The sequence below is a fragment of the Rhinolophus hipposideros genome (genome assembly GCF_964194185.1).
Source record: "Rhinolophus hipposideros genome assembly, chromosome: 2".
In the NCBI taxonomy this organism is placed as follows: Eukaryota; Metazoa; Chordata; class Mammalia; order Chiroptera; family Rhinolophidae; genus Rhinolophus; species Rhinolophus hipposideros.
This window is the reverse complement of record NC_138048.1, coordinates 29,202,342-29,226,793: the sequence shown is the minus strand read 5'-3', so window position 1 is coordinate 29,226,793 and position 24,452 is coordinate 29,202,342. Positions and strand designations below refer to the sequence as shown.

General features: G+C 39.6%; 1 protein-coding gene and 1 long non-coding RNA gene across 6 annotated transcripts in view; one reads left to right on the top strand and one right to left on the bottom strand.

Annotated features, from left to right (window-relative positions):
* Nucleotides 1-2,825: 2,825 nt before the first annotated feature.
* LOC308488011 lies at nt 2,826-8,103 on the bottom strand. Its single transcript, XR_013991825.1, has 3 exons — nt 7,970-8,103; nt 4,247-4,329; nt 2,826-2,958 (listed from the first exon to the last, which is right to left on the bottom strand). It is a non-coding gene; the product is annotated as an uncharacterized lncRNA (long non-coding RNA).
* DCBLD2 (discoidin, CUB and LCCL domain containing 2) overlaps nt 7,483-24,452 on the top strand; it is a gene marked incomplete at its 3' end in the record, with an annotated part of 87,371 nt that continues 70,401 nt past the window's right edge. For all 5 annotated transcript variants that reach the window (XR_013991819.1, XM_081027019.1, XM_081027021.1 and 2 more), the window contains exons 1-2: nt 7,483-8,011; nt 22,895-23,122. Coding sequence is in view for 4 of the 5 variants with exons in the window: in XM_081027019.1 (XP_080883145.1) it covers nt 7,801-8,011; nt 22,895-23,122 (439 nt within the window). The remainder of the gene's footprint in view (nt 8,012-22,894; nt 23,123-24,452) is intronic.

The window sequence follows — 24,452 nt, the reverse complement described above, 5'->3', positions numbered from 1 at the left end:
ATCTTGAATTACCTTACGTCTGGTAATTGATTTTTTTTGGGGGGGCACCACATTTGCTGTTTCAAATCAAACAGCTAAACAAAGTTAAATTTTGGCACTAGATGGGACATCTGGGTGTCTTCCAAATGTGTCCTAAATAAATAGGAAATCCATGAATTTTTTGACTCAATAATTTATGTCTTTTATCAAGGCCTGTTCTTACCCCCCATTTTAGTCAAGTGAGTAGTATCAAATATACTGATTATATTCACACAAAAAAATGAATGTAATAGTTTCAGATCTACAAATGGAAACTAAGCATTGACTTAAAGGGATCACCAGTAAATAATGCCAGATAAGTGGTGAGAAAATAGCCCTATTTATTCAAAATTCTATGAGCACGAGGCATGTACAGTCCTTCAAGAATAATAATAAAAAATATAGCTAGGTCAGGGAAATTATATTCTCCTTTGTTTTTCTCCTAGGAGTTATTTTGGTCTGCAATCGATCCTTCAGAAAAATCTCTCACATTTTCACTTTTGTGCAGTCTTTTAACTATGAACAAAATGATACTGTATGTCAGTCAAAGGTAAGTATTATTTTGATTGACATTAAAACTTGATTATTAATGTGGACGCTCATGGAAAGTCAGATTAATCTGAACAATACATTATTTCCTTTTAGTCCACAATCTGTCATTTTGCAAACCACGATTAATAGAATGCCAAAAATAAAAAGATCTGTTTAAATGAAAAATGTGTAATATATTCTGCATCTCATTTGTATCTTATTGTGTTAAAAGGCAGGTTAATATTAGCTAGTCTGTGAATGTGATACACAGAAGATGGTATTCTTTGTTTTAAAAACTTAAGGTATTTCTTTTAAACACTAAATTTCTAAAGGCTCGTTATTATTTAAAATATTAGTTACTATTTTATTGACTTATTAAATTTAAAGGTTCTAAATTAACATTTAATTAAAGGATTCAAAAGGAATCATTAAAAGAAGTGATCTGCACATTTAAAAAATCCCAATTTCTATTTCTATTCTCTTCGTTCTTAAAAAATAAAAAGAACTATTGTATTATTATTTGCTTGTTCTGGTGTAACAGAAAGCAGCTGCCTGGATGATTCCAATCTGGGGATGGAAGCCTAGTTTCTTGTCAAGAGGATGGGAAGTGACAAGTTTACATTTCTCAAAATCTCTGGTTCTAGGAGTCTCCTGCTTTCTCTGAATTTTTACTCTCCACTTTCATTTCACTTCCGAGGATACTGGCCTTCTAGGTAGAATCAATTAGTTGAACACCAACCTGAGTGTTCCCCATTCCCCAAGTCCCCTCCCCCACTCCTGCTTAGATGCCTGCTCTTCCGCAAAGTTTTACCCGAGCAAGTCTGTGACTACAGTAAACTTAATGGAGAATTTGAGAGGAAGGCAGGGGGGAGGTTACAATATAGCTTATACAGCAAACAACTAGAACTTGTTAGCGATATCTACCTACCAAAGCATCTTTGCATTCCAACCACTGGAGAATTTTCACTATTTCTCACCTCTCTTCAACTCCAGCTTCCAACCACAACTCTGGCCTGCTTTATCTCCTCTGACCTCCCCCATCTCCTTCCTGATAAGGTTACCCTCCTGCTCCAGAGCCCTGTTTGCTTAGCTTGCAAAACAGAACTGGGACTCTTCATCTAGTTCCAGTTCAGAAAAGCATTGTTGGGCTGGGGTCATGGGGGAGAAGCACACCCTTTAAGGTACATGCTGGTTCAGCACAGCCAATGCTCTCCCAGAGAGGAATTCTGTGGTCATCAGCTTTTGTTTCCTCTTCCTTCAACATTAGGTACAGATTTAGGAATTACGGACTTAGAATTTGGCTATAAGACGAAAGGGAGCAGCAGATAATGAGAGTTTGGAAGACTTATTAAACTTGAAATCTACAGTGAGAGCCAACCATCGCCTGTTGTGGACAAAGACACTGGTTAACTAAAGGTAGGAAACTTGCTGGGGGTTATGCAGCACTTTCAAGTGCAAGTTGGATATAAGAGTCTGGTCTAGGGCTGTTTCCATGATTTCATGAAACAACTCAATTTCTCAGAAGCCAAACAGCATTTGAACTCTATATATTTAATTCTCGACGACGTTGCCAGCGTAGGTCCCACAGGAAAAAAAGAATACAGGCATATAGCAGGAGAGGCATACAGTCATTGCACACCGAAACAATATTATTTCCGATACTCTGGTATGCTCACCATTCATTTTTTAGTTCTCTGTTAACCATTCATATATCATTAATTTTCTAATGTCTAGGCATGATGATGTCATGGAGGTCACATTTCATATTTTTACTAAAATCCTTTGCAGCCACCATCAAAGCCACCATCAAAGATAAAATACCAAACTGAAGCCTTCTTGTTCTGACCCACAAGAGAGTGAATTAAATTTCTTATGTTCCCAGAAAAACCAAATGGGCGGTGGCAGAGAGCGGTAGGAAGACAAAAAGGAATATGATTGGAGGAAGAGACAAATGGAAAATGATTATAGTTATGTTGCTGAAATATGCCAAGAAAAGATTTGTAATGTCATTATCCACTAGTAGAAATGAAATAACTTCTGTAATCAATTTAGGTTCCTAACATTTCTTTCTTAAATTTGCTATAACAAATAGCTAAAGAAATAGTTTATAAATGTTAAGAAAATATGAGTAACAAACTTGAGAGCTAGACTTATCGGAAATGAATAACTGAAAGGAGCTCACAAGATAAAGAGAAAAATGTATCCAAACCACTTCTGTTCACAGAAAGGAAGAAAGTCTCCTCAGCAGATTTCAGACATTTAACAACAAACTTGGCTGTAAACATTTGCCCAAACAGTCAACAGGACAAAGAAAATGCTCCTGTGAGAACAGTAACCAGATCTTAGGGCCCTGGGCTTTGAAGTTGGAAACACTTCCCCAGAACTGCCACATTCTTCTTCTCTCCCACCCTGTTGGAAGAACACAAAAGTAAATTCTCGTTTGTTCCCTCTTTCTGTTATCCTGCCAAAAATATACACTCACTGATAAAGCCCACCAGTGATTCATTACATACCGTCATCCCAAGGTTTCCAGTATAAATGCCATATTAAATGAGCCTCTTCTGTTTTATTAATGCTTAACAGACATTTAATAGCAATGATGGTGCCAATGATTCTTACTGTATCATACCATTAAAACCCAGATGTTTCTGTATGAAGCAAAGGAACCAGCCCCCAGGTTCTTTTCCTCCACTCTAATTTCCTTAGCAGTGGCTGAACTGTAATTCATTTGGAAGCAAAGTAGTGGGATGTAACCATTCTTTTCATATTTCTCCTTTTCTCCACAGGTCAATTCCATTTTCTCTATTCCTCCATTCTTTATCAATTAAGAGAAAAAGAAAATGAGAAAAAGGAAGAGAGAAAAGAGGGAAAGGGGAGAAAGTTCTGGTGAATTAAAATTTAGGCTGAAAATCTATATGTTGAACATGAAGTAAACAAACATAAATACATCAAAGTGGTACACATTTTAATTCCTGATATTTCATATATAATCCTGTGTGTTCCTTTCCTGAAGCCCTAGTCTTCGCCAGAGTCTTCATCCAAAGCATTAATTCATTTACCAGTCAACGAAGGGAGTCAAACATGGCTGCTACAAGTCCTCGTACATGTCAATGACCTCAAGTGCAATGAAGACACTGCTCAGTTTGTGTTTTATTTGTTAGTCTTGTTCCCAGGGGAACCTCTAAAGCCCATATCTTATTGAGTCTTTGTAGTAAGGAGCTGGGACATGGGCTTACTTTGTGGAGGCACTTGAGCTTCTGGAGGCCTCCGGTTGCTATGACGATGGCTTTCTCCAGACCTATCCACTTTGGGTCCAGCTTAGAATCCCTAGTTCTGATCCAGCCCAGCCATCTGGCTCATGTGGATAAAATAATCCTGGACAAATATTGCTCCCACAGCCTCAGAAGATCTCAGCCAAACACAACAAGTCCCAGAGGCAAGAAAGACGACAAAGTTGGCTACAGCAGTGCACAGTAAGAAAGATAATATAAACTAGAATTCCACTCTATCCAGGTATTGTCCTAAAAATGAATGCCTGTTATGTTCCTTTGGTATAAGGTCTCACAAAAGAGATTTTGGGTATCTCAATGCAGTCTTCTGTCATCGTTTTTGAAACTCAGTAGAGTGACAATGATCAGAAGTGGGGAGAGAATAGGAGCAGAAACAGCATCAACCCTTTCCCACATCTGTGCCATACCTTGTGCATTCATCAGAAGGGACTCCACAGATTTCTGTAGCCAGAGTTCCATACTGTGTATTTCCAAAGCAAAACCCAGGAAGCTGAAGCATAAGAATATAGAAACTGTCAAATGGTAACCGTCACCAAGACCTTTTGACTTCACCTTTTTAAATATAACTTCAATTTGCCCCTTCTACCCTCATGCCTTTCCTGCCACTGATCTCATTTAGAACTTCTTCACCTCTCTATTATCTACTTTTAACAACCATTTAAAATACAAGACAGTGAGTAAAACAGGGATAAAAAAAATGTAAGGGCTCCTACTTCTTGCTTTAGGCATATGTAGTCTGGATCTTTTCATGCTGTATTAACAAGAATTAGAGGGGGTGTGGGGACAGAGTCTCAGAGAGCAGTTTCTAGGCCCTCGGCATCACGTGGAAAGGTGCTGGCTTGGTTATTAGACAGCCATCAGCTATCATCGCATGGCCATCCACTGTGTCTGTGTGGCCATCAACTGTAACCAGTTAGCCAATTAGCCACAAATATAACTGCTGTGGCTATGCTAAGGGTTGGTTGGTTGGCAGAGAAGCGGATGTTGGATTGTGGCTCCTGCGTCCTATGTCTTTAACTCAGCCGCCAGCGAGAATATGGTGGTATGACTCCCCTATCTATGGCTCCGTGGGTGTTCCTTTTTGGCTTCACCATACCCTGCATTCTTGTGCGGGGAGCGGGAGCTGAGACCCTGCATCACAGGGGGCTATATCCCAGGTTTTGCCTGTTCCAGAAAGGCTTCCATAACTTTGCTAGTTCACAGGTGAATTCTCTGCCTTGGTGCAGTTCTATGTAGTCAATAGGACGCCAACCTGAAATTCATAATACCTTGCTCTGTCACCACCCTGTGACCTCAGGGTCATCACTCAATGCCCTATGAAAAGAGTTGTCCAATGAATGAGTTGGGTAGTCTCAAAAAGACTATTATGAGAAGTCACAGTACAGGACTGACTGCTTGCCGCATTAACACATCATGACTGATATGCCAATATTGAATTCATTATCTTGTCTTCTACTTCCTCATCCAACCAAACCAGTTCCCCTTCTCATATTCCCTTGCTGTGTAAAAGGCACTGCCTTCTACCTAGAAACCTGAACACTTTCTCAGCTCCTCATTCCTCCCCAGATCTAATCAGTTACTACATGCCTAATATTCTTCCAGTTAATCTTCCCTTTCCAAGCTTACTGCTACTGCAGTTCAGACTCACTTCACTTTTTTAACTATACAAATCATTGGACCAGTCACTAGACTGGCTGTCCTGGCTTACTCTTGCTCTTACTCCAGTCCGTTCCTAATTCTCCTCTCTGGTTGAGTTTTCTCAAAAATCGAATAATGTCACTTTTTCTTAGACCCCTTTAGTTGTTTTTTAATGTTACAAAATAAAATCCTGACTCCGGAGCCTGTCTGAGGTCTTGCCCTTACCGACTTTTCCAGACTAATCTTCAGTTCCTCACATTAGCAATAGTTAACCACATGTAGCTCCATCAACACTAATCACCTGCTAACCAGCCCATTTTGCCTCTGCCCTGAGATAATCTTCCTTACTTGGTCCTCTTATTCAAGACAGCTGGAGTTTCATACCACAATGGGTTTCTTAGAATCCATCCATTATAGTATTGTGGCACCAGTCCATACTTCCAACATGCCGCTGATAGCAATGGATTTCTTTACATGAACACCTCTGACACAGAATGTAGGCCCCTCTGATAAAACTTCCTATATACACTACCTACTTTAGGCTTAAAGCCTAGTAGGGTTTAATAGGCATCCAATAAATACTTACTGAATAAATTTGGTAGAAGGTTTTAATGCATGAGGGATCTGCAGGGGAGTTGTAAAAGATGACCTCCAAAGTCCTTTCCAATTCTCAGATTTCCATTTGAGGATATTAATCCCTTCCATGGTTTTGGATATTACATGTATTCATGACTTCCACCCATAACTTCAGGGTACTTCAGGGTCAACCTAAACTTTAGATCAAAATGTCCACCTGCCTGTTATATAGCTTCCCATATTAATTGAGTGGACATCTCAAATTCAGTATGTACTAAACTAACTCACTTTCCCACACAACCTGCTCCACCTTTCCAGTTTCCTGTATTTGTTAATGACACCAGCCTTCTCTTAAGAGCCCATGTGAAAAACATCCAGGATGGCACCTCTCTCCTCTCTAAAACCAATCACCTGCTAGTCCTGCGGATTCCCCTTTCCCAAAGACCAGTTCTTTTCGTCACTCCATCCCCTGATAGTCTCCATCAAATTGCGTGTGACTCTAATTAGCACTTATTTTATTCTGACTTTCATGATGTAGTTCCATCTCTGTCCCAACACCAGATCCTGGAAGATTTCTGGGTTTATGGCTACAACTCCAACTCATAGCGCAGGGTTTGCAGATAGACAGCAGGTGCTCAACAACCCTCGGTAGGATGGCTGAATGAATGTTAGGACGTTTGGTTTAAATTGCTTTGGGGGCATGGATCTTGTTATATCCTTTTTTGTGTGTTTCTCCCCTAATATAGTACAAGGCATTCAAAACAGGAAATACATATATTTTAATGGAGCACTGATCTGCTATTATGATTCGCAGTAGCTGCAACAATTGGCTGTAGTGTAAATTTAAAGACAACTGCCCTGCTATTAAAGGGGGGGGGGGAATGTCCTTCAGACTCAGCTCTCAGCTACAACCATCCAGGATCCAGGTTTCCCACCCCTTCCAGTGGCCTGATGTGCGGCGGGGGAGGAGCAATGAACAAGCAGGGCCTGAGCAGCAGGGAGAGCCGGATGGGGGGAGTCCCGGAAGTCATTGACCAGAACAAGCGGCCGCCTCAGCGGGATCAGCTTGGGTTGTGGTCCCAACAATAACAAACTCGCGGGCCGGGCGGGAGCCGCCGAGGGCCCAAGCTTGGGGGTGGAACCCGGATTGGGGGAGGCGGGTGGGACGCTTCCCAAGGCCTCAGGGGATTGGAGGAAAGAGATGAGAGGCGGTGGGGCTCGAGGAGTGGGCCGGGGAGCTAACGGGTCGACCGAGGAGAGAGCGTGTTGATTGGATGGCGCGGGGGGAGACGGACCGGAGCCGACCTCGGATTGGCCGTGTTGGCCGAGGAGGCGTGGCCAGAGCGCGCAAGAGGGAGCGCGAGGGAGCGGGAGACCGGCCTGCCTGCCAGCTAGCCTGAGCGGCGGGCGAGCGCGGCGAGCAAGGCTAGGGTTGAAGAACGCCGTGAGGGAGGCGCGTTCCCAGCTCCGCCGCTGCCGTCTCCCGCGCCTCAAGCCCGCAGTTCCTTCCCTCCCCTCCCCTGCACTCCTGCCGGGGTCTTGGGCGGGGAGCGGAGGGAAGGGACGAAGAGGAGGCGGCGAAAGCGGAGTGAGGGGCGGAGGAGGTCCCGGCGCGGGGCGAGGCGCGGCGCGCGCTGCTTCTCGCTCTCCCGCCTCCTCCGCCGCCTGCTCGCTGGGTGCGGCGGCCCCGGGGCGCGCGGGACACCCGGGGCGCCCGCACTATGCAGGCGGACTGCCGGCCGCCGCGATGGCGAGCCCGGCGGTGGTGAGAGCCGGGCGCAGCCCGCACCGTTCGCGAGTCCGGGCCGCGGCCGCCGCCCCCGCCCGGGCCGCGCTCCTCCACTCGCACTCCTGCCTCCTCCCTCCCCGCTCCGACGCCTCCTCCTCCCCTATGCCTCTGTTCCTTCTGCTCTTACTCATCCTGCTTCTGCTGCTCGAGGACGCCGGAGCCCAGCAAGGTGAGTGGTCGCCTGGGAGTGCGCGGCGCGTGGAGCCCCGTGGGCGGCCGGGGCGCGAGCGGAGCGTCGGAGGTGCGGGGTCTGCAGGCCGTTGGCGGCGCCTGCAGGCGCGCGGGGGGCGCGGTGCGCTGCGGGGGGTGGGCCGACCGGGCTCGGCGCGCGCGGCGTGCGGCGGCAAAGGTGCGCTCAGCCGGGTGGCGCGGCGGTACCTTTTTGGCAAGAGCATTCCTTTTCCTGAAAAGAGGGGAGCGAGAGCCTGCTATCAGGTCTTCCTTTTTGGTACTGGATTCTTTGGGGGAAAGTCTTCGGGAGGAAGGAGAGAAGTTTCGGAGACGTGAACCTTAAAAGTTAAGCTAAAGGGATGGGTGGACAGAGTAGAAAGGCAAGGTAATTAAATAGCGTCTTAAACCTATTAAAGGCACGTGTTTATGATTACCCTTGGTGAAAGTGCTCAGGTTCAAAAGCGAATGAAATATATTCTGGTTTTCTTTTGAGTCTTGGATTCAGGACGTCCTATATTCGGATGGTGGCCGAGATTGCCCAGATCAGACGCGGGGTCTGACCCAAATGGAGCGTTCCGCGTTAAAAGTGTAAGGCCCTCCCAGGAAGGGGCAAAACTTGTTTGCCATCTGCAGTTCTTGAAAAACCTATACCAGAAGCAAGCGAAACTGTTTATTGAATAATCACCATGAGGGATAGAGAATGCAGAACGGATTTTTTCCCCCCACCCTTTTAGTACTGCTTTCAGGCAGCGAACCGCAATGTTTGAAGCAGTTTGCGGTTATTGAACACATTTTCCATTGCATTTCCCATTTTATTGCAGTGAAAAGGGTGAGGATTGAACTGTTCCTTATTGCTGGGAAGATTTTTTTTTTTTAATTGATCTCCTCGTGTAAGTCCAGCTTAATGTTGCTCTCATGTGGTTTTTCAGTACAGTATGGCATCGTGGCCATAAGCCTGTCGTTATGAAGATGCTGAAACTTTGACAGGCATGTGGAAATATAATCTAAGTATAAGGAAAAAAATGTATTTGGTAAACGGACCTCTTTTAGATCTAAGCACGTTTCTACACAGGTAGATGCTTATTAGCATTCAGGTTTTAGTTAGATAATCTTAAATGAATTTTTGAAACATCAGCACTTAATAGAGTGTGAAATCCTTCCCTAGGTTGAAGTTTTAGAGCCTATGCTTATATTTCACTCCTGGTAGGAAAAAAAAAAAGGCTTCTATATGGCTAACACTTATTGGGGCTTACTTTGTGGCAGGCACAGTACCAAGTAGTTTACAATGTGTTAAAATCAATCCTTACCACAACCATTTGAGATAGGTGTTGTTACCCTATTCCAAACACAAGAAACTGAGACAAAATATAAGGTACCTTGATACAGAAAGGAATATAACATAATCACAATAATCTGTTTTGCTTATTTCTAGTTCTGAAAGTGTTTATATCATGTTTTTTAAAAAATCTTTGAACGATATAGAATCAGTCTCCCCCACTATGAGATGATTGCCTTGTTTTTAGAATTTCTCAAGCCTCATCTAATTAAGCATGTAACATTACCTTTTTTAAAGATATCATTTCAGTTTTCATCAGAACATTTTAACAAATAAGTTTGTTACACAGTGTCATCTTATACAAACACCAATATAGAATAGCACAGATAGAAATGATACTGGTAATTTGAAAGATCTGATTTCTAGTTCTTCTAAGGTGACTGGGTAGTAAGTCATTTAATTTCTTCATACCTTAGTTTTCTACATCAGTGATACAAGAGTAGATACCTATTCCATAACTTAAATTATGATACACAGGAATTTTGCAAAGGGGAAAGCTTAATACAGCTGTCACTGATGATCATTGTTAATCTTGCACTTAACTAAATTATCTGATAAAGTAAGGACCAGTTAGGTGTATATCACATAAACATTCAGGAATTGTGTATGATATCAACCCCCTGATTTTTTAAAAATTATATTTTCTTACCCAAAGGACCCTAATGCAGTCTGTGATGGAATTGCTTTTAAACCAATCTTCCTAGTAATGTGCTTCAGGGTCCACTGGTTTCCTCACATAACCTGAAAAGAAGTATAATTTCAAAATGAGAAGCATTGCTTTAAAATATCTATAGAATTTTTAATAATGGGACTGTCTAAATGTTGTAAAGTTATAAGCTGGAGTTTTTACTTTACAGTACGTATTAGGAAAAAAGACTAAAAGGAAACAGTAAAATGATCCCAGTTGTGTTTTGCTGGTAGAGTTGTAATTTCTTCTTTATGCTTTTCTAAATTCTCTGCAATTTACATACAGTCAGAATAAAAAATAAACTGCAGAAATATTTTGAGATAGATTTTTTTTCTTAGCCAGCCTAGGTAGAAATAAATTTAATATATATGTTGATTTAGAACAGTGCTTCAAGGTTTTTGTTTTTTTTTAATTTTTCAAACATCATTTTGAAATAGTAGGAGATATTACCCTCATTCCAATTAATACCATATATAGCTATTCCTCAACAGGTTTTCTGCTGTAGAGTGATTTTTCTTTTTGTTTGGCTCAGAATAAAATTTACCATTGGTCTGAAAACTTGTCAACCTTTCACAGCAGAGATGTATTTTAACCAATCTCGTATCATTAATATATTTATAAATAGATTGTTTATTCACATCTATTTTACTATTATGGTTTTAGATATGGCTTATGTTTGTATATTTTTGAGTTGTAATTTGATATTAAGTTCATCTTTAAAATATTTTTCTTTATTGAAGGCACTTTTTTCCTGTAAAATGGGCATTTTTCTAAAAAACTTAAATAGGTGAAACTTCTGCTGATTGCATATTAGCTACTGTAATAAATTTATTTAATTGGAATTTGAGGGTATCCAATGAATGAATTTATGTCTCCAGTTTACATTATGACTGTAGGAATTTGTGTCACCTCATCTTAGGAGACCAGCTTCCTCTTTGTATCATGGAGGGCTTGCTACCTTCTGGGTTAGAATATATTTGAGTGTCGAGTGAATTTTACAATCCATTAGGACTGACATGTTTATCATTATTAATATGAAATGTTTGTGAAGGTATTAATTTTTTGTTTGCTAATTTAATAAACCTATGAAATAAATCAGGTTCTTTTTTAAAAAGAATTCAGTTTCACAATATTTGGAACTAATGTGTGGGGAAAAAATTATATTCTGTCAAGTAGTGCCTTTATTTGCTAGTGATGCAGGGAAATGTTTTTTGAACAATATTTATGAATTATCAGAATTGAAGAGCACATCTCTTCAAAGAACGTGTAATTACTTCTAGGATTAATATTAGGTTCATTGAGAATTTTCTATTGCCTTTCCTGGTGCGATGATAAAACATTAGGAATCTTACATGGAGTTTTGTTCAGAGGCAAAAATCAAAGCATCCTTTTTCTGCTGTATTTCTGATTAATTTTGCACAACAGAAATTAGAAATATTGCACATATTCCACATAAGCTAATGATCAGATTAAAATCCACATTTTTAAAACTTATAAATGAAAAATTAACTGTATAATTGCAGGTTAATGATTTTTAGGTAATTTCCTAATGTTACAAGCAAAGAGGAAACATTATTTCCCGTTAGTTAATAATTCTGTTTGAACATATGAGATTCATTCTAGAAGATCAACTTAAAAAAAAAATCTTAAAATAGTGAAATTGGTATAAGTACCAGCATTAGAATTAATTGACAAATGAATTAATTAATTTCCAGAAAGAAGTAATGGGATTATAGTATGATAAGAAAAGCTAGATTTACATAGAGGTAGATTTTCAATTTAGGACTATGTATATTTAATAAAATAAACGTGGGGTGTGAAAGCTCAGGTGGTAATATTGGGCATTAATTGAATGCATACAGATAGATAATTTCTATTTCCACTGCTTGATTAGTTGGAATGATAACATAAAATTAGGATGATTAGGAAAAGCTTTATAGAGATAGTGATATTTGCTAAATGTGATTGTTGAAGTATAAAGTGACACAACTTGGCAATTTTTCTTGTGTGCCTCATGAATTCGGTTCATTTTAGAACAACCTTACGGCCTTAGCACTTTATTTTTAAAATATTGTACAGATAACAGTGATTGTTACTCAAAACCAAAAATTTAAATGATAATTATCCACAGTTCTAGTCCTAATCTCTCAATCTATAATTTTTGTGTTCCTTTTAAATCCATATTCACACACCTACATGATCTTACATGGCTGTAATTTTAATACTCTTCTGTTTTATAGGCTAACACATAAGCATACTTATAAAATACAAGAAGACAAACATTTCAAAATGGAAAAGTTCTTCAAAGACATTCATATTTATGATTACTATAATGTTCAGAACTAATATTACATTAGTTTCTTTCCACTGGATTAATGTCTTTATTCCATTGGCTTACATTCTTCATTCAGCATAGGAGCAAGTGGTTGTACGTGGTTGAGCTTTAACGAACGGATTGCTAGATTTCTAGTCCACAGGGATGGCAGGCATTTGAAGAGTGAAGATCAGCACAGCAAGGAAAGCATGGGTGTGTAGAAACGTGCCCTGTGGCGTTGAGCTGCAAGCCTCTGGGTCTGGCCCCCTACTTTCTTCTGGAGCCCCATGCCCTGCGCCTCTGCCCAATAACTGGAGAAACATTTGTGGGCCACGGTTTTGCACACTGGGGCGCCACTGTCTTGGAACTAAGTTAATACTACCTGTGTGGCCAGCAGCCCCTCTGTCACCTGTAAGGTGCAATCCAAACTCCTTTGCATATTATGCATGTAACTTTTTCACAGTCTTGTCCCTCCCTTCCTCTCTGACTTATTAATCTCATGGCAGCACCCCTCATGCTTTATAGTTTAGGTGTAAGACAGAGCTACTTTTTATTCTAACATATCATTTTATGCTTTTTTGTCTTGTTCTCTATACTGAACTCTATAAATGCCATTTTCTCAACTTGGAATGCCCTTAGTTTTCTTTCCCTGTCTGCTTTGTAAACTCCTAAGCATCCTTCAGAGCCCTTTTTTGGGGGTCTCATCTGCACTGTGAAGAGTTTTCTAACCATCACCACATACTCATCTCTAGACAGTACTTTCCAGTTATTTCTGTTCACTCATTAATCACACTGTTTTTAAAATATTTGTTACTGGCAGAAAGTTTTCATTCATTTTCTTATTTTTGATGTTTATCATGATGTCTGTCGTTCAAAAAATGTGAGTTGTGAACTCATTTCTAGAGTGAATGTACTGCCCCAAACACATGATTGGTGTTAGTCCCCAGGCACCTACGTGTTCTTCATGCTGTTGTTCTTTGTGTAATCTCGACAGTCGTGGGTCCAAAAGCCTGGGCTTCTCAGTCCCATGCTAGTAGAGAGCCCTCTCTTGAACCTACTTGCTCAGAGCCTGACGTCCTGCCCGGTATTTCCCAGCCGCTCTCTTCCCAGGAGCTAGACCCCTCAGCTGCACTTGATTCCTCTTCAAGTGAGAGGAATCCTCCTTCATCTGGAACTCTGAACATAGCCATGGCCACTGCTTAGAAAACACTACTGTGCCCACCTGTCGCATGGATCGTCTTTGAAAACACTGACAGCCTAAATCATTGTCAGCAGGTTTTGCGCTCTCTTTCAAATTCTGATTTGAATAGCCATCTCTGCCATTGTAAGTCTCCTAGTTTTGGTTCTAACGATTGCCGGCCTCCTTTTTAATCACCAGCTGAAATTCCTGGAGAGCACTCAGATAACTTCAGTAACCTTGTGACCTAGGGAAATAATGAGAAACAAAGACTGTAAAGGTCAGTGGGAACATTATTGTGAAGGATTTTCCATCGAAGGGCAGACAGAAGATTTGTCCCTGAGATTAGGCCTGGCATCATCTGTACGTTTTTCCACCTTTACGCAATCTTTTATCCATCATCTCAGAGATGCTCTTGCCCTGGTCCTTGGCAGATGCCACAGTTGGGCTCACGTGCCAAGCCCCGCTGTCTGCTCTGTCTGGTTCTGGATAGTTTAAGATGACTGGTGCAAGTCGAGTCGCCACTGTGAATAGGTCTGCCTAAATGAGGACTACACACATCAAATCTCCAATGGGAATCACTGCTCGGTGGACACATTGTGACTGGCCCACTTTGTGGGACATAACTGCTCTGCTCCTCATCCCTGCACAGTATAATTTTGCCTCCTGCCTGACCGGAATTTCCTTCCTGAAACTCTCTCTTGCACTGTCCAGAGCACTGCTTCATCAGGGAATATCAATTGTTTTAGTATAAACTTCTGTGGTGCTTCTTATTCTGTGCCTGGAAATATGCTTAAAACACCACTGGCTTTTATACATCTCTCTTTTCAGCTGTTTGCTTTCCAGGTACCTTGTATCTCTGCTTTTTTCAGTGAAAACTTTCTAAAAAGTAGACTACATTTGTGCTATACACTTAGTGTTTGACTCCCAGCAGATATTTGTTAAGGGATGATTTTCTTTTTAACCCTGCAGTCTAGCTTCTGCTGTACTGAAACTGTCATTTAAACTGTCAGATTTTTGTTTTGTTTTGGCTTTTTGTTTTTGTTTTACTCTCCAAAACCTGAGACTTTGTCTTCACTATTTTTTACTCTGGTGGACTTTAATGAAAGTATGGAGACTTTGGAGGCAGACGTACCTGGATTTAAATACTAGCCATGTTGACTTTGGGGTCCATTTCCCACTCTCACTGTTTTAAAATATATAAGACATCTTTCTAGAATGTATGAGGGCTGGGATCAGATCTGTTTGGATAGCTGGTAAAATTTTGTTCGTGAGTGATTCGATACTGTGTTCCTCTTTTTTCTTACTCTGCAGTTAAAATCTCCATCTTCACATGTTTGCTTTCTACTTAGAGCCAAAGCTTTCCCATCCTTCTGCCCCTATCCCCGTCCCAGTTATTGTTTAGGGAAGTCCCACCTCTAGCTCAATGAGAGGGGTCAGAGCATGCAGTAGAGTAGGTGACAACAAGGTGTGATTCTGCCCAGACTTTAATGCTGGTTTTGCTCCCTCCCTTTGGCCTCCCAATTCCTCTCACCAACTTCGGTTGATGTTTCAACTTTCTTTGATCTGCACCCTCTCAGATCATTTTCAGGTTGGTGGTTTATCTCTTTCCTTCTGGCATGCCCTTCTTTCTAGTTAACTCTTTGGATCCTAGAAACTAACTTTATAGGTCTGGATATGAGATAGACATTCTGTGGCAGGAAATGTGGTGGAGGAAAAGTGTTTTAGTTCAGACCCTTGAGGTCATAGGGAACAGAAGTCCAAGTCTGCTTACAGTAAAAGGGAAAAGTATTAGGATTCTGAGATAACTTGTGGAATCTTGGGAGGAGCTGAACCAACCTACGCCGAGGAGAAAGCAGAATGCAGCTGGGTTTCAAGTACCGAGGCCTCAGCTTAATTTTTGTCTCTTGATTCAGTCGGACTTTGAGTGGAAGACGGAATCATGGCTGTTGGCAACCCTTAAGGCTGGTAGCTTCAACACGGGAGAGACTCGGGGGTTTCCCAAATGTACAAGGTTCGGAAACTGGAGGGGACGGTGAGTGGGCCTCCCTCTGGCCCAATGTGAATCAGTACGCACTCTTGGACCTGTCAACTAACAAAGGAGCATGAGGTCATATAAAAACGGTTGGAAAGTGCAGGGCAGTTCCCAGAAGGATAAGGAAGGTACTAGAGAGAGGCATCGTCTTCAAGGGGAAAGTGTGTCCACATTTATAGAGTCCACTATATTTTATGTAAGTTCTTACCAAACCCCTCACAAGTACCTAGGGAGATAGGTGATGGTGTCCCCATGAACAAGTGAGGATATAGAGGCTTTTCGAGGTTAAGTGCCCAGTATTTCAAAAGTTAGCATGGCTAGAATTTAAATCCAAGTCTCTCTGACTCCAAAGCCTGTGGACTTTCTACGAAATCCCTTGCCTAGTGAGTATCTACTGCTGGCTTGATTGGGTTTATTAGTTTCTAAATTCAACAGTGTGTGTGAAGAGCCTGTTATGCCCTAGTTCTATGTGTACGCCTGCCTAACAGAGTTCTGCAGCTTGGTATGGTAACCTGACATGAAAATGAATAATTAAGTATATTGAGTACAGTAAAGAGATTTTGATATGAAAATGGAGAAAAAGGCCAGGACTTTCACAAAGCAGGTAACATTGAGTAGGTGCTTGCCAGGTGGGTAAGAAGAGCAAGGACATGCAGTGGCACAGAGGAGAATGGGGAACGTGCGGGGAGTCACCCAGATGCCACCGCTGGGGCAGAGAGACGTTGTGGGGAGAAGTCAGGAGATGAGGCAAGAGGAATCAGGGAGGTCATAGCGGACTTTGTATCCTTGCTGAAGAATTTGAGTTTTGTTGTATCATCAGTGGAAAATAGTGGAAGGCTTTTGGAATAAGGGACCTACGTGACCCAGCTGGTGTTTAAGAATCACTTGCCAGAGTGTAGACAGCAGGTTTGAGGAAGGAAAGAGGAAGTGGGAAACCTGTTAGAGAACTGTTGCAAGGGCCTACACTTGTTTAGACAGACTAAATTTAGAGATACTGAGGAGACAAAGTATAAAACTTAAGGACTAGTTAACTTTGAGAGAGTGAAGGTTAGCTAAATGCTTGTTTTTCCCCCTTTCTGGAATCCTCTTCTCCCTGCTCTTCACCTCCCGCATCCACCAGGATTTCTGTCTAGTTAACTGCTGTTTATCACAAACACACCATAGGCTACCATTACTTCCACATAGTACTCCTCGTCCATGAAATTCCTTGCTATCTCTGCCTTACTGTATTGTAAACTATAAGCACCGTTTGCCTTCTCTGCCATTTTTATTGTTGTCTGTAGCACCTACTACCGTGCCCGGCAGTTGGAAGATGTTCATTGAATATTTGGGACATACTGAGTTTGAAATGCTGTGGGAAAACAAAAAGCAAGGCTGTGGAACTTAATTAGCAGTCGTGCTGAATATGTAAGTAGGTGATGGCTTTAAGGATCAGCAGAAAGGTTGGAGACCTTGGAGTTTTCTCCATTTCGGGGGTAGTTGAAATCCTGGGAGTACATGAGATTGCTCAGGTAGAATCCAAGAGTGGGGAAAGCAGTCTGCAGAACAGTGAGGATGCCAGATAAGTTGCAGTTAGATAGTTAAAAGTAAGAGCTAAGATGGGGAAGGAGAGGTTTAAGAATGAGGGACAAAGCTATGAAGGAAGGAAGGTGGGAGGGCAGGAAGAGCCAGTAATGCCAGATACTGTAGAAGGTCACAAATAAGGATGGAAAAGTATCCACTGGCTTTTGTTTTGGCAGCTCCGAAACTGGCTGCTTCAGTGAATAGTTTGCCTCGAGAGGGGGTCTTCATTTCCTAGGGCTGATAACAAATTACCATAAACTTACATGGCTTAAAACAGAAATTTATTGTCTCATAGTTCTGGAGGTTCGAGTTCTAAAATTCAGCAGGGTAGCTAGCGCTCTCGCTCACTCTTGCTCTCCAAAGACTCGACGTGAGGGTCCTTGACTCTTCCCTGCTTCTGGGGGTTGTAGTCTTTGGCATTCCTTTGCATTTCTCCATAATTCCTCTATAGTTGCATGGTATTCTCCCTGCGTCTGTATCTGTGTCCACATTTTCCTCTCATAAGAGGAAACCAGTCAAGGAATTACCCTAATCCAGTATGGCCTCATCTTAACCTGATTACATTTGCAAAGACCTTGTTTCCAAATAAGATTACATTCACAGGTATCAGAAATTAGGACTTGAACATATCTTTGGGAGACATAATTCAACCTGTAACAGTCTGGAAGCTGAATTTCAGTTCGTAGACATTAGAGTGGGAAGCAAAGAAGTAAGAAATTAAGTATAGAGAACTGAAGAAATCTGTAAAAGAAAGGAAAACTGAGAAAGAAGATGGCAGGCGTCGGGACACTAGGTGGAAAGAGGGTTTTGCTTACTGTTATGCTCCGGAGTAGAGTATATGCTTGGTGGGGGTTGAAGAGGATTTATACATCTCACATCCCTTCATGTAATTCAATTTTTTAAATTATCACACATGCAAAGATGAATTTGGGCTTTATAAAGAGTGAAGCTGGGAGCTATTTCCTTTCCTAAAATATATCCAGTGACCCTCTAGGCTCTCAGTGCATATCCATCTCATCCAATATTAAAAAACAAACAAACAAACAAACAAAAATTAAAGTAGTACCTTGAAATATGTGTTTGAGATTTATAGTGCTGCAGTTTTAAAAATTTTATAGTAATAGGACTGATAGGGTACTTCTGGTCTAAAAATTTGCAGTGCTAAATAATACATTAAAAAAATCTTCATTGTAGCCAAATGAAGTAAGATTATTAGTTAAGACTTGCAGCTTACTTTTTTGAACACTTTTATATTCTCTAAATGCCTTTTTTTTTTTTTAGTTGACTGTAAGATCTCACAAATATATTATAAGATGTGACAGATGTGACACTTATTTAGAGGAAGTATAGTCAGATTCACCGGTTCACAATGATAAATTATTAAAAATTCCTTGGAAAAGTATAAACCTTTCGTAGCTTATAATGACTGTAATAAATGTTATATTGCTCTACGGTTTGAGCATTTTGTGCAAGCTCCCTGCATTTGTGTTTTCTGTTCTTAAAGAAAATATTTTTAAAAATTCAGTGTTCATATTAATATAATTCAATGATGAAGGTAATTTATATTATTTATTAGTGGTAATATGACTAAAATATGAGAGTGGCTGGAGGGTCACATGAAATCAGTATCACAAGAACATATTTATTTAAAAAAACTCCTTGATTTGAAGTTTAGAGCAGTCTAAAATAACATTTGTTCTTGATTGTATTAATTCAATGTTATTTAAATATGTTTAATGGTCCCTCTCTTTACTCTAGGGATAAGCAGTTAAAAAAAAAATTCAGTTATTTTCTTGGAGCAATATCAAAATTTGTATCTGGCTTAACACGTCTGACCTTACACTCTTCAGAGGAAGTGAACACATGTTCTATGAGTAATCCCCTAGATAAATCTGCAGCCAAACAGCGGAGCAGTAAGATCAAATTCCAGTAGTTTTTCTCCAGTGAAATAAAGCGAAAATTACATTATCAGGCTTCTACCCTTTATGGTCAGTTATGGGCTGGTGGGGACCATCTAGGATAGGAGTAGAAGGAGAAGTTGACAGTGATGGTGGTCATGATGGAGCTGGAGAGAGTTGGTGATACTGGAATTGTAGATGAGAGTATATGGATTGCTCCCTACGATACCCATTTTGAAAATTATGTTTTCAATAGTAGTTACGCCCCTTTTGTCAATTCCGCGTTATGAAAATGAGTAATAGACGGTGGTATAGGCTGGCCACGGATCATTATTCTTTCTAGTGTATGTACAAGATTAAACAGAAAATTTGGGGAATATTATTTCTGACCCTATTTTTATCCCTTTTTCCCTTAAGAGCTCTCAACCCAGAAAAAAAAAAAAAGTCATTTGAGGGCTATAGACTAATAAAAAGGATTTTTTTTCCTTTAACTTGAAAAATAAAGCATTCTATTTACTTGTTTTAAAAATTTGCAAATGGGAACATAAAACTCTTAGTGTAATTGCTGGCCTTTCAAGGAAAACTATTCCCTGGGTTGTACCCGTAGCGAATAGCACAGCATTAACCCTTTGGGCTGAATGGACCCTAGCCAAGAACTAACCCAGATCTTCTGTCTGAGGTAGTGTAGCCGTTGCTGTAAGTCAGCGCTTCTCAGCCTCGGTGCTACTGACATGTAGGATGGATCAGTCCTGTGCTTTGTAAGGTAGTTTAATAACATTCCTGGCCTCTACCCACTAGATGCCAGTAGCACCCCACCCCCTCCAGTTGTGACGACCAACAATGTCTCGAGACATTACCAAACGGGAGGTAAAATCATTTTTGTGGGAGCCTTCCTACTACCCCAGTTGAGAACCATTACTCTACGTGTATTAGGAGATTTGTTGATAAAGAATATTTTCCAGATTTTAATTTTACTTTAAAATGTTTTGTCATGTTTTAAATATTTTGGTGTAGAAAAGGCTTTACTTTTAAGAACTGTAATAATGAACTGGGAGCACATGTTATAATTTGGGTGTAAAAGTGAGGACATGGTCTTCGATATGAAAATTCAACTTTATGACCTTTGGATTCCCAGTACAGTGTTTCTCAGACTGCAGATGGGGAGGGACCTTTTAGTGAGTCAGAAATATACATGCAAGAGTGTATGGGGTCACAGTGTAAAATGTATTTCTTACTTTGGAATAACAAAACACAATTGAAAACTAACTGCTGGCCTAGTGAATATATATAAGCCCAGCGATCCCTTTCGAACTGGAATATTCTAAACATATACTTCATAGCAGTAGGTGTTTGGCAAGGCCAGCTAAACTATTTAGTTAGGTTAAATTTATCAAATAGTCCTTGAAATGCGAAACATTCAAGCTTGTTCATTGCAGTAGATTTGAGACTTTCTTTTAACTTTGGTTTCTGGTACGTATCATCTTGTTTTCGAGAGGAGGAAGCTCTGACCTCCATCACATATTTTAGAACATTCTTGGCACATTACTTTGTGGACTGTTTGTGCCCGCCCCCTACACAAGATACTGAAAAAAGACAGTTCCATTTTAATTGTTTTCTTTATCAGCATGCACACAGAAGTCCTGTTTTTCATCAGTTGGTATTTATTGTGTTAAATTTGTAGAAAAGTATGCTTTATGGAGGAAAGGGCAAGAAACGTTTTGTGTATTTATTGAGACCTTAACAAATATAAACATAAAGACATCTAAAAACCTGCTTGTACTCTTTCTGTAAAGTTCATTTGAAAATCATAACCTTCAGTTAAATTATAGCTTGTGGGGAATATGTTAAATGCAACACTCTGCCATCACTAAGTTGTGAATTCAGCTGTTAATAGGAAATTCTTGGCTTTCTGAAATCTATCAACACTTCCTGTCCCTAAAAATCTGCCTTAGTTTCTATTTACTAAAGAAAATGCATTTGTATTTTGAGTTACTTCGTTTATTCAGTGGCTACGTTTAAATTATTGAAACACTTCCAGAAACCAGGTTTTTATCTTTTCAATAGCAAGAAAACATTTCAGATTTGAGTCATAATGTTAGAAACTCTGTCTTAGGATAGTTGTTTTTTTCTCTAAGGAAAATATTAATGATTGTTCAAAAGTTATTTATGTAACGATTCATCTATTTTCACAGTGCAGGTTTTTATATCCCTGTGTTTTCTATTTAGATCCTATACAATAGAGATATTCAAGGTATTTTCGTGGTAGTTTCAGGGAAAATTTGTGGTTATTTTTTTTTTCCTCTGAGTTGTATCACATTCTAAGTTTTATATTTGCAAAAGATCAGTGAGTGTGTCACAGAAGAACTCACATGTTCGTAGTGCTCTTATATATTATGTTATTGAGCTGCTATGAAAGCAGGTATAGAAGATAGGTAGAGTTTAGCATTGATTCAAAGCATTAATGAGAGGTTGGTTTAGGGAGCCAGATTGCTAGCTAGTACTGACCTTTAGAAGTCTACTAAGTAACTGCTAGTTTGGATTTGAGAATAAAATTTCTTTATCAGCTAAGAATATGAAGTACTGTAATCAGAACCTAGGTAGAGAGTTGTTCCTTCATTAAAGTTAGTTTTGAGACTAGTTAGAAATTGTTTTTTCATAGGTTAATATACAGCTTCCTTATTCATTCCATTAATAAACATTTATTTTGCAACTACTACTTGCTACATACTATGTTCTTATTCGCAGGCCTTTAAAGGTTTATTCTAATCAATGATATCAGCACTACATTGTTCTTTAATAAATCAAGATAATAGAACATTCCATTATAGTCATCTGTACCCATACTGAGGTGTAAAAACCCAGCAGTGTCACTTTCAATATAGTTTTTTTGTGTGTGTAAGTACTGAACTATTACAAAAGGTGGTTATTAATAGCTCTTTTGAAGGAGAGAATACTATCATTTTAAAAGGATGTATTCATCTTCCGGTTAGAAAGAGACTTATTTGAATCTCATCATTAATGAATGCTAAATGATACAGTTGGAGTAGCATCTGAAACTTCTTCAACATTACATTCCTCCTGCTCAGTAAAATAACTTATTTTTACAAACAATATTTTAAATTGCCTGAGTTACTAAAGAAATTTCTGGAGCAAATAATGAAGCTACCAAAATATGAAGATCATTTTTCCTAATCTTTAATTAGCCATTAACTGTTATTTTTTTCATCATTCTGTAGAGAAAAAATGAGGCTTTTGGAGAGGGATTACGAAAAAGTCAATTCAGTAGGATATAAGATTAAACTTCATTAAATATTTATTTAATATTACTTCATTAAATGTATGCCTTAGAAAGAATGCCATGCAGCATGTAATATGGTCACTGATTTAGTATAAAGTGTTTTTAGAAATCATTCAGCTTCTCACAGATTTTAGAAGGGGTTTGTAATATTTGTAAATAAATAGATGAAGCTGATCACATATTTTATAATTTATGTTTAAACAATTACTGTTAATTGACTCTTTTAAAGATTGGATTTATGATATGTTTATATATTTATTGCCAAGTTATGTTTACTTCTATTCCAATTCAGATTGGCAAGTTCTTCGAACTAAAAAATTCTTAAAGGTGTTCTTTGAATTCAGAAATTATAAAGGTAATAATTGATGATTTTGACCTATTTTGTCTTCTCTTGGCTCCTGTGTGGAGGTATACTAAGAACTGTGTCATCTGTTTTATTTTGTGTAAGGAAAAGTGTTGGTGGTATAAAATATCTGATATCATCTGTATTTTTAAATCATCACAAAAAATCTTGATTACTTATCAGTGAAAGACGTAAGAATAATTTATTGTTCTTTGCAACTTTTTTAAAGGTGATGGATGTGGACACACTGTCCTGGGCCCTGAAAGTGGAACCCTTACGTCCATAAACTACCCACAGACCTATCCCAACAGCACCGTCTGCGAATGGGAGATACGTGTGAAAATGGGAGAGAGAGTGCGCATCAAATTTGGTGACTTTGACATTGAAGATTCTGATTCTTGTCATTTTAATTACTTGAGAATTTATAATGGAATTGGAGTTAGCAGAACTGAAATAGGTAGGAAATTTTCTTATAAATTTACATGTAATACATCATTACCTCGAGTTTTAAAACAAAAGCAATTTTTGATGCTTAACGTTGTATAACTGCTGCATAGGATGTTATGTGAGAAATTACTGAAAACATGGAAATCTCACATTTGAATCTTCTTTGGGGAAGAGAAGATTCTTGTCCGTTTATTTTTCTAATCAGCTTGTGTTTGGTACCTTTGCAACAAGATGCTACTGTGCTACTTCTAAGGAGGAGGAAGTTATCTCATTTGTTTGTTTTTCTTTAATCATTTTATTTGCAGTTGAAGAATACAAGTATAATTCTGGCTTAGGAGGCAGTATATCATGGTGATTAGGGCATGGGTTTTGCATCCAAACTTCGTGGTATTAAATCCTAACTCTGCTGTTAGTTGCTGTGTGACCTTGGGCAAGTTACCTGACCTCTCTGTTTCCTCACTTTAAAATAGGAAATGGACTGGTACATGTAAAGTGCTTAGAAAAATACCTGATACATAATCTATTCTTTGTAAATATTAGCTGCTATTGTTGTTATTCTAAGCCCTCGGTTATGGCTGCGTATTAGAATCACCTTGAAAGACTTGCAAATCATACTATATACCTGGTCTCCATCTTAGACCAGTTGAATCAGAATTGATTGCGTGGGACCCATGCCTCAGTATTCTAAAAGCTTAAGAGAAAGGTACTGATCTCCAAGCCAAAGGATCTCTACTTGACTCCAAAGTATAATCTACCATGTAGTCAAGTTGAGAACCTTTGGCTTGTAGATCAGTACCTTTCTCTTAAGCAAGAAAGGTGGAAACATTTGTAAGGCTGTTTTGGTGAACTAATGTCATAAAATAAAGAACTTTTGAATTCTCTTTGAGTTTATTTGGAAACATTTATTGATGCAAATGTGTAAAAATGTCTTTTAGAGCTATCATTAGAACCCAGTATCCTGTTCTTTAAGCATCATGTTCATTCTCTGGCCTCCTCTCCATCTCTAGTCAAATCCTTCATCTCTTCTCTACGTTTTGGCTTCTTGTCTATAAGAGGAACAGTTCCTGACCTGCCTCCCTGGCTGCTGACTGATAACCTTTGTTGTCTCTCAGTCAGTTCTTGATTAACCTGGTAGTTTGATCACCATGAGCAGATTGCCATGAATACGATCTTGGATAAACTTGTAGGAACTCAAATCACCTAAAGATTTAGAAAACACTATTGCTATAACACTAATAGAAGACAAATGGATATTAAATGCCTTCTGAGGAGGTGATGTAGGGAGTAAACAGTACCACCCGAGCAATCTTGCAGCAACAGGGAAAGAGGGTGGGTGAATC